Source organism: Pristis pectinata, chromosome 11 (assembly GCF_009764475.1).
Source record: "Pristis pectinata isolate sPriPec2 chromosome 11, sPriPec2.1.pri, whole genome shotgun sequence".
Classification (NCBI taxonomy): domain Eukaryota; kingdom Metazoa; phylum Chordata; class Chondrichthyes; order Rhinopristiformes; family Pristidae; genus Pristis; species Pristis pectinata.
The window spans coordinates 3,983,872-3,996,313 of record NC_067415.1 but is presented as its reverse complement, the minus strand read 5'-3'; the positions used below and the strand labels follow the sequence as shown (position 1 = coordinate 3,996,313).

Sequence of the window (12,442 nt, the reverse complement as noted above, 5' to 3'; positions counted from 1 at the left end):
CTGTGTATACAAGTACTTGTGTACATGACAATAAACTGGACTTTGAAACTCGACTTTGACTATTTTTAATGAATTTTCTCAAACACCGATTCTACTGCAGATGCTCCAGTTATAACCAACGCGGTCCTACGTAAATCAGTTTCGAGATCCAGTGACTGATCATCTTACCGTCGCTCATGGTAATGTACAGTCTACGTTTGTGCCCTCTAAGTCTTTCCTTTCTACTTGCACCACTTTTCATAGATTTCTCCGACTCAGAATCTTCTCTGTAATTGACTTTTTTGGCCTGGTTCCGTTTCGATCGCCTCCTCCTCATGTCCAGCAGGTCACTGTAACAACTTGAACCGTCACTCTCTGTAGAATGAGAGGGGTACTTTAGTAATCCCAAAACACTAAAGAACCAACAAGGTCTACAGTCATCACACAACATCACTGAAAATATCTTTCAAACTAGTGCCCTCTAAACAAAACTGTACTGCAGCTGTTCTTTTCCTACAACTTTGATGTAAACTTAAGCTGAAGTAGTTATTGATGTTAAAGTTATCTATGACAGGCTTTGATTGCTATAGAAGATATAGAAGCTTCACAGTTACCAGTCCAAATATCATCCTGCCAAGTAAACACTGGGTACAAGTGTTATTTATCAGCAAGTAGAAACTTCAACATTGACAACAGCCATGATAGTCTGTGTTCTAGTTTTACATGCATCAAAAGAGCAAGTTTTAAAGTTTTTCCACATGACTTGAAGTTTTTAAAACTTGGTTTATAGTCAGTCTACACAGGGTGTAAAGTTTTAAATTGTATTAAATCAATGTTGAAGTTTCTACTTGCTGATAAATAACACTTGTATCCACTGTTTACTTGGCAGGATGATATTTGGACTGGTAACTGTGAAGCTTCTATATCTTCTATAGCGATCAAAGCCTGTCATAGATAACTTTAACATCAATAACTACTTCAGCTTAAATTTACATCAAAGTTGTAGGAAAAGAACAGCTCAAAATTTGCCTCAGAGTTTGATGAAGAACGGACAGGCAGACACTATATCCATAAAACATCTTTCACATCCCAGAACATTTTATAGCTGATCATGTAGCAGCTAATTTGTGCACAAGATTTCATGAAAAAAGAACAGATAAATGGTTTCTGGTGATAGGAGCAAAAGCCCTGGAAATGCCACTTTTCTGATGAAAAGTCATTGACGTGCAACATTGACCCTGCTTTGCTTCACTTTGAGCACTTTTGTGTTACTTCAGAATTTCAGCATCTACATGCTTTGGCTTTTGATTTCTAATGATAATAGGTGAGAGCAAAAGAGTAACTGCTGTTTTGGACAGTTGTCTCCTTTTCATCAGATGTTTACAAGGCACCTGAGTGGACTGTGGGGACAGGCACAGTAGTGTAGCGGTTGGTGCAACACTATTACAACGCCAGCGACCCAGGTTCAATTCCCGCTGCTGTCTGTAAGGAGTTTGTACGTTCTCCCCGTGTCTGTGTGGGTTTCCTCCGAGTGCTCCAGTTTCCTCCCACATTCCAAAGACGTAAGGGTTAGGAAGTTGTGGGCATGCTATGTTGGCGCCGGAAGTGTGGCGACACTTGCGGGCTGCCCCCAGAACGTTCTATGCAAAGATGCATTTCCCTGTGTGTTTCGATGTACATGTCACTGATAAAGATATTGTTTTTATTATTATTTCATTCTTGAATGGTGCAGCACAGGTGCACTGCTGAGGTCCTATGTCACTATTTGAAGAGGAGATAACTGGTGCGTTGGACAACATTTGAAACATGCTCTGTATTGCACCCAGACAATGTGCTCAAGTATGAGGAAGTGGGACTTGATTTTGGTTTCATTTGTTCAAGGGATGTGGACATCAATAGCAATGCTGGCATTTTTCTATCCCCAATTTCCCCCAATGTGAGACAACCGCTACTATACAGCCACACTTGGTGGATCTGCAGTCACACATGGGCCAGATATGTGAAGGATGGCAGATTTCCTTTCCTGAATTACAATGGGAGCCAGATGGATTTTTTTATGACAATCTAAGATACCTTTATTAGTCACATGTACATCAAAACACACAGTGAAATACATCTTTTTGCATAGTGATTTGGGGGGCAACCCGCAAGTGTCGCCACGCTTCCGGCGCCAACATAGCACGCCCACAACTTCCTAACCTGTATATCTTTGAAATGTGGGAGGAAACCGGAGCACCCAGAGGAAACCCACACAGACACAGGGAGAACGTACAAACTCCCTACGGACAGTGGCCAGATTTGAACCCAGGTCGCTGGCGCTGTAAAGCGTTACGTTAACCGCTACACTACTGTGCCTGTAGTAGCTTCATGGTTATTGTTACTGAGACTAACTTGTCATTTAAGCTCCAGGTTTCTTTCATTATCCCACCTGCCATGGTGGCATTCAATCAGGGACACAAATTGATCCTAACCTCACATACTGTCATCATGGAGTCGACACATCCTCCGTGATCAAGTCAGTTTCCCTCCGAGTTCCAAAGTGCTAGTAAGCTAATTGGTTACCCATTAAACTGAAACACACCCATGCAAAAACTGCTTCAAGCTTTGTCCCCGGAGCTGTCTGCTTCAAGCAACACAGCCACATCATGATTTAAGAGATCAGCCTACCAAACCTCCGGAGACAGGGAAATGAAAAGAGCTTTTCTATTGGAATGGTGTCAGATCACAATATTCCAGCATTCCAAACTGAAAATTTATTTTGTTACATACTCAATTTTTCAAAACACTTATGAATTTTTCTTACAATTAAAAACTTCTCACAAGATGCTACAACTAGACACTGCTTAAATGTTATAACAGAACAGCCCTATATGGCAGAAATTCAATTTCTCAGGAGTTGGCTAATGTCTGCTGAGAAAGGCAGTGGCCTTGGCACCTGAGAGTTAGAAAATTAAAACTGAGTGCAACTAAGATTTCTATCTGTCTTACTGGACAAAATACACAGAGTGTGATGATTTAAGAGACTCCAGAGATGCAGTACTGGCAAGGACATTGCAAGAAAAATGGCTGAGTCTCATTCAGCGTAGCTTGTGAGTTTCACCTTGCAGAATCAGGAGTTGGAGCTAGATTTGGAGTGGGACCTTTGAAAAGATGCGAGTCCCTGTGCTTGTGAGTTTCACCTTGCAAGAGTCTAAACGAGGCACATTTGCAAATTGTTACCAGTTTATTGGCTTATTAACAGCAGCAAATAAAGGGAAGGCAGGTATAAGTAGAGTGGCCATTTTGGGACTGGCTATTGTGTGAGTGGGCTAGTGTTAGAATGGGGGATTGAGGCTTTGGCTGAAAAGGTGAGTCTCTGGTAAGTTCCTTTCTTTCTTTGCTTTGGTGTTTCCTTTAGTGCCAGGCTAGAGTAGTTAGAATGGCTCCAGGGTCAGTGGTGTGTTTGGCTTGTGAGATGTGGGAGTTCTGGGAGGCATTCAGTCTCCCTGCTAACTATATCTGCATGAGGTACATCCAGCTGCAGCTCCTTACAGACAGTGTTAGGGAACTGGAGCTGCTGCTGGATGACCTTTGCCTCCTATGGGATAATGAGGTGTACATAAGTAAGAGCTACAGGAAGGCAATCACTCCTAAGCTGCAGGAGGCAGGTAGCTGGGTGACTGTCAGGAGAAGGACAGAATAGGCAGGTAGTGCAGAGTTCCCCTGTGGCTGTTTCCCTCAGATAACAGGTATACTGCTTTGGATACTGCTGGGGGATGACCTACCAGGGGAAAGCTGCACTGACCAGATCTCTGGCACTGAGCCTAGTTGTGTGGTGCAGAAGGGAAGAGGGGAGAAGAAGAGGGCTGTAGTGATAGTGGATTCCATAGTAAGGGGGGGGTAGACAGCAGATTTTGTAAGAGACTCCCAGATGGTACGTTGCCTTCCTGGTACCGGTGTCAGGGTTGTCTCGGATCAGGTCCACAGCATTCTGATTGGGGTGGGTGAACAGCCAGATGTCGTAGTACGTATTGGTACCAATGACATGGGTAAGAAAAGAGATGAGGTCCTGAAAAGGGAATATAGGGAGCTAGGTAGGAAGCTGAAAAGCAGGACCTCAAGGGTAGTAATCTCTGGATTGCTGCCTGTGCCAGTGAGGGTAAGAGTAGGATGATTTGGCAGATGAATGCATAGCTGAGTTGGTGCAGGGGGCAATGTTTCAGACTTGTGGATCATTGGGATCTCTTCCGGAGAAGGTACAACCTGTACAAAAGGGATGGGTTACACCTGAACTGGAGTGGGACCAATATTCTTGTGGGCAGGCTTGCTAAAACTGTTTTTGGGGGGGGGGGGGGGGTTAAACTAATTTGGCAGGGGGATGGGAACCCAAGTGATAGGTCAGAGGTTGGTTCATTTAGTGTACAAGTAAATGCAGAGTGTAGAAAGACTGAGGAAAAATAGGCATTTGAAAGGGCAAAATTGCAGTCAGTTGGATGGGTGGAAGTGTCTACTTTAATGTGAGAAGTATCAGGAACAAGGATGATGAATTTAGAGCATAGGTCAGTACATGAAACTATTATGTGGTGGCCATTACAGAGACTTGGCTGTCGTAAGGGCAGGAATGGCTGCTGGATATTCTGGGGTTTAGATGTTTCAAAAGGGACAAAGATGGAGGTAAGAGGTGGGGGAGTGGCTTTGCTGATCAGGGACAGTGTCACAGCTGTAGAAAGGGATGTCCTGGAGGGTCAATCTACTGAGTTAGTGTGGGTGGAAGTCAGAAACAGGAAGGGGCAATCACACTATTTGGAGTATTCTACAGACCACCACCACCCTTCCTCCCCCCCCCCCCCCCCCCCCCCCCCCCCCCCCCCCCCCCCCCCCCCCCCCCCCCCACCAAAGCAGCAGAGATGCTGAGGAGCAGATTGGGAGGCAGATTTTGGAGAGGTGCAAAAATAAGTGTTGTCATGGGTGATTTCAACTTCCCTAATATCGATTGGCACCTCCTTAGTGTAAAGGGGATAGATGGGGCAGAGTTTGTTAGGTGTGTCCAGGAAGGATTCTTGACACAGTATGTGGACAGGCTGACTAGAGGCCATTCTGGACCTGGTACAAGGCAATGAGCCTGATCAGGTTTCAGATCTCTTGGTGGGAGAGCATTTTGGAGACAGTGACCATAACAGCTTGAGCTTTACCATAGCCTTGGAGAGGGATGGGAGCAGAAGATATGGATGTATATAACTGGGGGAGGGGGAATAATGATGCTATTAGACAGGAACTTGGAAGTGTAAATTGGGAACACATGTTCTTGGAAGTGCACAGTGGAAATGTGGAGGTTGTTTAGGGTGTATTTGCATGGGGTTCTGGATAGGTTTGCTCCATTTAGGCGGGTAAGGATGGTATAGTGAAGGAACTGGTTGACAGGAGATGTAGAATATCTCGTCAAGAGGAAGAAAGAAGCTTGCTTAAGGTTTAGAAAGCACTGATCAGGCAGGGCTCTGGAGTTACAAGGCAGCCAGGAGGAAGCTTAAGAATGGACTTAGGAGAGCTAGAAGGGGGCATGAGAAGTCCTTGGCAAGGAGGATCAAGGAAAAAGGGGTGGCATGGTAGCATAGTGGTTAGCATGATGCTATTACAGCACCAGCACTCAGTGTTCGATTTCCATTGCTGTCTGTAATGAGTTTGTACATTCTCTGGTGTCTGTGTGGGTTTCTGTTGGGTGCTCTGGTTTCCTCCCATGTTCTAAAGATGTATGGGTAGGTTAAATTGGGGTTTAAATGGACAGTGCAGACTTGTTGGGCTGGAAGGCCCTGTTACCATGCTGTAAATATAAAAAAAACCAAAGGTGTTCTTCATCTATGTGAAGAATAGGAGGATAACTAGAGTGAGAGTATCAGGGATAAGAGGAAATGTGCCTGGAGTTGGAAGAGGTAGAGGAGGTCCTTAATGAATACTTTGCTTCAGTATTCACTAAAGAGACCTTGATGTTTGGGATGGCATACGACAGGCTGAAACACTACAGGCTGATCCAAGGTTATTACGGGAAGCAAGGGAAGAGATTTCTGTGCCTTTCACAATGACCTTTGCTATAGGAGTAATGCCAGATGATTGGAGGGTGGCAAATTCTCCTTCCTCTAAGAAAGGGAGTAAGGATAATCCTGGGAATTACAGACCAGTGAGTCTTCAGTGGTGGGCAAATTACTGGAGAAGATTCTTAGAGGCAGGATTTGAGCATTTGGAGAAGCATAGGCTGATTAGGGACAGTCAGCATTGTGAGGGGCAGGTCATGCCTCATGAGGCTGATTGTGTTTGAGGATGTGACACAGCACACTGAAGATAGAGCAGTGGATTGTGGTAGACAAGGCATTTGATAAGGTTCCTCATGGAAGGCTCATTCAAAGTCAGAAGGCATGGGATCCAGGGAAACTTGGCTGTGTGGATTCAGAATTGGCTTGCTCATAGAGGGTAGTGGTAGATAGAGTATATTCTGCCTGGAGGTTGGTGACCAGTGGTGTTCTGCAGGGATCTGTTCTGGGACTTCTGCTCTGATTTTTTTTATATATATAAATGACTTGGATGAGGATGTGGAAGGGTGGGTTACTAAGTTTGCTGATGATACAAAGGTTGGTGGTGTTGTGGATAGTGTAGAAGGTTGCTGTAGATTACAACAGGATATTGATACAATGCAGAGCTGGGCTGAAAAGTGGCAGATGGAGTTCAACCTGGAAAAGTGTGAAGTGATACCTTTCAGGAGATTGAATTTGAAGGCAAAATACAAGGTTAATGGCAGGACTCTTAGTGTGTAGGAACAGAGATTTTGGGGTCTATGTCCATAGATCCCTCAAGGTTGCTGTGCAGGTTGATAGGGTTCATAAGGTGTATGGTGTGTTGCCCTTCATTAGTCAGGGGATTGAGTTCAAGAGCCACAAGGTAACGTTGCAGCTCTATAAAACACTTACTCCACACTTAGAGTATTGTGTTCAGTTCTGGTCACCTCATTATAGGAAGGATGTGGAAGCTTTAGAGGGTGCAGAGGAGACTTACCAGGATGTTGCCTGGATTGGAGAGCATGTCTTATGAGGATAGGTTGAGTGAGCTAGGGCTTTTCTCTTTGGAGAGGAGGAGGATGAGAGGTGACTTGATAGAGGTGTACAAGATAAGGTGTACATAGATCAAGTTGACAGTCCAGGGTGACAATGGCTAACACGAGGGGGCATAATTTTAAGGTGATTGGAAGAAGATATAAGGGGGATGTCAGGGGCAAGTTTTTTTAAGACTAGGTGCATGGAATGCACTGCCAGCAGAGGTTGTGGGGCGGATACATTAGGGCCATTTAAGAGACTCTTAGATAGCACTCCATTTCTCTCATTCATGTGTCTGTGGGAGGGAAGGGTTAGCTGATCTTAGAGCAGGATAATATGTCAGCACAACATTGTGGGCTGAAGGGCCTGAACTGTGCTGTTCTATGTAACAGAACACTTCAAAAATAATTAATTTTGAGATGCCCTAATGTCATGAAAGGTGCTATGTGAATGCAGCTCTTTCTTTTAATCTGGCCTCCCACTTGCTACCTGTGGGACATAAATCTGACAGCAGTCAGCAGCTTTAGGTAAGGAATTGGAAATTGAAAGGGGAGGGGAAAAAGACTAAAATCAATGGAACATTTTGCACCTGCTTGTTCATCTTCATCCTCTTCATCCTCATCTGAATATCGTTTAACTTCTCTTCCTCTTAACCTCCGACTCCTCCTCATTGGCTCCACGTATTTCTGATGTCTTCCTCGCCGGGCGAAGTCAAAACCATCGTCGTCATTTGAGGCAGGGTCTGCCTCGCTGTCTCGGTCGGAGATCTCAAACTCTTCTTCGCTGCTGAATGCAGAAGTATTTAAAGATAAGTCACTCTCACATTAATCTTGGATCTTGATCATTCACCTCTACTGTCTGGGTTCAAGTCCCCCAAGGATGTGTATTTCATCTGGCATTCACAGATTAAAGAAATTCTACTGATAACAATCAGAATTAAGTAATAAAATCACTATTAGACAAATCTATTTAGTGCAGTGGAGGGCAATGAATCTCTGGACTTTTTCCCAGGAAGAAATGTCAAGTACTAGAGGATATGCATTTAACGTGAGGGGAAAAGTTTAAAGGAGATGTGCAGGGCAATTTTTTTTATTTACAGAATGGTAGGTGCCTGGAACAGGCTGCTGAGTGGAGTGGTTGAAGAAGATACAATAGTGGCACTTATAGACACATTAATATTGCAGGGAATTGATCATGTACAGGCAGAAGAGAATTAGTTTGATTTGGCATTGTTCAGTACAGACATTGTGGGCCGAAGGCCTGTCCTATGCTATACTGTTCTACGTTCTCTGCCCCCAAGAGTAGGAGGCCAGGTTGTCAAAAGTAATTAAGCTGGAGATAACTATTTGAAAGATAAGGGAATTGAGGGCTATGAGGAGTTGAGGCCAGCACAGATCAGCCATGATCCTACTGAATGGTAGGACAAGCTTGAGGGGCCTGGGGACCTACTCTTGCTCCTATTTTCTTGTGCTCTTATGGGGTGGTCGTGTGTGGCTCAGCTGAGGAGTGCCAAGAGGGTTGAGAGCTTCAAGTTCCTGGGAGTGAACATCACCAATACCCTATCCTGCTCCAACCATGTAGATGCCACAGCCAAGTATGGCTTGCTATAGCAGCTGCTCTGCCTGTGACAGCAAGAATCTGCAGAGATGTGGACACAGCCCAGCATGTCAGAGAAACCAGCCTCCCCTCTGTGGACTGTCTACACATCTTGCCTCAGTAGAACAGCCAGCATAATCAAAGACCCCTCCCACTCCAGACATTCTCTCTTCTTCCCCCCTGCCATCCAGCAGAAGATAAAAGCTTGAAAGCATGTACTACCAGGCTCAAGGGCTGTTATAAGACTGTTCCCTGGTATAAGATGGACTCTTGACCTCAATCTACCTCATTGTGACCCTGCACTACACATTTGCTGTAGCTGTTGTACTTTATTCTGCTATTGTTTTACCTTGTACTACCTCAATGCACTGTGTAATGAATTGATCTGTATGAACAGCATTCAAGGCAAATTTTTCATTGTACTGTACTTGTGACAATAATAAACCAACTTCAATGATGGCCTACACCTGCTTTTACATTACAGGCAATGTTCCAGAGATGCATTTACCTCCTTTCTAAATTTACTCTTGTATCACAAGGATAACCCTTCAGCATGAACTCTTGTATCCTTTCTGCAATGATGTTAGATCCTGAAGACCAAGACATTGAGGTTGCACTTGGAATATTGTGTTCAGACTTGGTCACCCTGCTATAGGGAAGATGCCATTAATCTGGCCAGAGTACAGAAGAGATTTACAAGGATGTTGCTGGGACTCGAGGGACTGAGTTATGGAGAGAGGTTGAGCAGGTTGGGACTTTACAGTGTAGGAGAATGAGGGGGATCTTTATTGTGGTGTATAGATAGGGTGAATGCAGTCTTTACCCCAGGGTTGGGGAGTCAAGAACTAGAGGGCATAGGTTTAAGGTGAGAGTGGAGAGATTTGATAGAAACCTGAGGGGCAACTGTTTCACCCAGAGGGTGGTCTGTATATGGAATGAGCTGCCAGAGGAAGTGGTTGAGGCAGATATATTAACAACAATTAAAGAGACATTTGCACAGGTACACAGGTAGGGAAGGTTTAGAGGGATGTGGGCCAAAAGCAGGCAAATAGGACTAGCTTGGATGGGAATCTTTGTTCCCATGGATAAAGTTGGGATGAAGGGCCCACTTCTGTGCAGTATGACTCTATAATCCTCACTTGGAGCGTGCAATGGGGGATACCAGTGACTGTGGATCTGTCTTCAAATGCAAGGTGGAACAATATCACAGAAGCAGGCCTGTCAGTGTGTCTAGGTCAGGATTTAAACTCCAAATGCATCTCTATCTTAAATTTTCAGAACATACTTTGATCTCCCTTCCTTTCTCTTAGATGACCAAGATGTTTCCTTTTGAAAGCATTTCCAGAGGTAGTATTCTATCTAGAGCCAGGAGGGGATGCTTAAGAGAATTATACTTCACCTTTCACTTATTTTGAACTCCTCCTCACTCTCTTCATCTTCAAGTGTGCTATCGCTGTCAAGGTCATTCAGTCTTCGCCTTTTTTTGCGTCTGCAGGAAGCTTCTCGTGATGGTCGCTTATTCTCTTTAGACTCTGCAAGTATAGTGGAGATGTCTTTCCCAAGGGATTGTCCAGTGATGTTTGCCATGTCTTTGCCTCTCCCAGAACCTAATGAAAAAGGGTAACAAAAAAAACCATCAGGATTGTGTGCAGTTCTGGTTGCCCACATTATAGGAAGGATGTGGAGGCTTTGGAGAGGGTACAGAAGAGGTTTCCCAGGATGCTGCTTGTACTAGAGGGTACGAGCTATAAGGAGAGGTTGGACAAACTTGGATTGTTTTCTGCAGAACATCAGAGGCCAAGGTGAGACATGATAGAAATTTGCACCAACTTTTACAGATGCACCATAGAAAGCATCCTATCTGGATGTATCACAGCTTGGTACGGCAACTGCTCTGCCCAGGACCGCAAGAAACTACAGAGTCGTGGACACAGCCCAGTGCATTACGGACACCAGCCTCCCCTCCTTGGACTCTGTCTTTACCTCTCATTATCTTGGTGAAGCAGCCAGCATAATCAAAGACCCCACCCACCCAGGTCATTCTCTCTCCTCTCCCATCAGGTAGAAGATACAGGAGGCTGAGGGCATGTACCACCAGGCTCAAGGACAGCTTCTACCCCATTGTGATAAGACCATTGAATGGTTCCCTTATACAATGAGATGGACTCTGACCTCATGATCTACCTTGCACCTTATTGCACTGCACCTTCTCTGCAGCTGTGACACTTTGTACTGTTTTGACCTGTACTATGTCAATGCACTCTGTACTAACCCAATGTAACTGCACTGTGTAATGAATTGACCTGTGTGATTAGTTTGTAAGCCAAGCTTTTCAGTGTACCTTGGTACAAGTGACAATAATGAACCAATACCAATAAAATCGAGGTGTATAGATGGAGTAGACAGCCAGTCTCGCTTTCCTTTCCCTTCACTCCACCCTTGTCTCCCCACCCCAGGTAAAAATGTTGAATACTAGAGGACATGCATTTAAGATGAGAAGGTTTAAAAAAAAGTGCAAGGCAAGTTTTTTTTTGCATAGAGTGGTAGGTGCCTGGAACTGGCTGCCAAGCAAAGTGGCAGAAGAATGTGTTATAGTGGCATCCAAGAGGCTGCTAGAAAGACACATCTGCAGAGAATGGAGTGAATATGGATCACGTGCAGGAAGAGATTTAGTTTAATTTGGTACAGACATTGTGGGCCAAAGGGTCTGTTCCTGTGCTGTTCTATGATTGGTAACGTGTCTCTAAATGAAGGTAGAACATTTTTTCTTCTTGCATAGCTTTGGTAGATTTTCTTTGGACATACTAAAAGAAATAAATTCAAATTAGATTAAATACAGCTATTTTGATTTGTTTGGTCTGAAGAGCCAATTCCCACAGTTTCACTGATGTTCAAAGAGATGATGAGCTATCAAATATTCATGGTCAGACAGTACCAAGCTTGATTTAGCTAATCATAAGATGGAGAGGAAACCCAAAGGACACAAAGGTTTGTGTGGTCCTAGAGAACATAGGGAAGGAGATACCAGTGAAGAGCAGCAATACAACCCTTCCAACTTCCTCTACCCTTCATTAAGATCTTAGGACTTGAATGCTTTAACTAGTTAACAATAAAAGCTTCCCTGATTTTAATGTTTTGAAAAAGTGGTCATTGCAATATAACATTTTGTATTATCAACCAGGTATTTTTGCTTTGAGGTTTACAAATTGCAGAATTGTTCAAACATTTGCTCTTGCTTGTGGACAAGTAATAAAACATACTAGTTAGTGACATGTCTGAGTGTCCAGGGTGGCATAAAACTGAATAGCAACAGACAACTTTAGTGGTAGAAGCTGAAAGCTGATAACTCTTGCTCAGTACTTTTTAAAACAACCATAAATACCCAATTTTGCCTGAAAACACTCAATGTTCTAAATTAAAATTGGTTTATTATTGTCACATGTACTGAGGTACAGTGAAAAAACTTTGTTTTGCATGCCATCCATACAGATCACTTCATCACATCAGTACATTGAGGTAATTCAAGGGAAGAGCAGTAACAGAATGCAGAACACTGTTACGGTTACAGAGAAAGTGATTTCAACTGCTCGTTTGCCTCTTTTCTGCTTTCCTAGCTTCATCTTGCTGCCAAAAAATATATACCTTCTCAGATTTGCCATGCCATCTTTTTGGACCTACCATTGGCCAAGAGGTACAGAAGCCTGAAGTCCCAGACCACCAGGTTCAAGGACAGCTACTTCCCTTCAAGCATTCAGTTCTTGAACCAACTGCCACAACCCTAATCACTAGTTTAGTAACACTATAACCAC

At 43.9% G+C, this 12,442-nt stretch overlaps 1 protein-coding gene across 5 annotated transcripts in view; it reads right to left on the bottom strand.

The window, feature by feature from the left end:
* The window catches only part of rsf1a (remodeling and spacing factor 1a), a 74,245-nt gene that overhangs the window by 1,542 nt on the left and 60,261 nt on the right, over positions 1-12,442 (bottom strand). For all 5 annotated transcript variants that reach the window (XM_052025675.1, XM_052025677.1, XM_052025676.1 and 2 more), the window contains exons 13-15: positions 10,033-10,240; positions 7,627-7,823; positions 169-354 (exon numbers count right to left, since the gene is read on the bottom strand). In XM_052025675.1, coding sequence (XP_051881635.1) covers positions 169-354; positions 7,627-7,823; positions 10,033-10,240 — 591 coding nt within the window. The remainder of the gene's footprint in view (positions 1-168; positions 355-7,626; positions 7,824-10,032; positions 10,241-12,442) is intronic.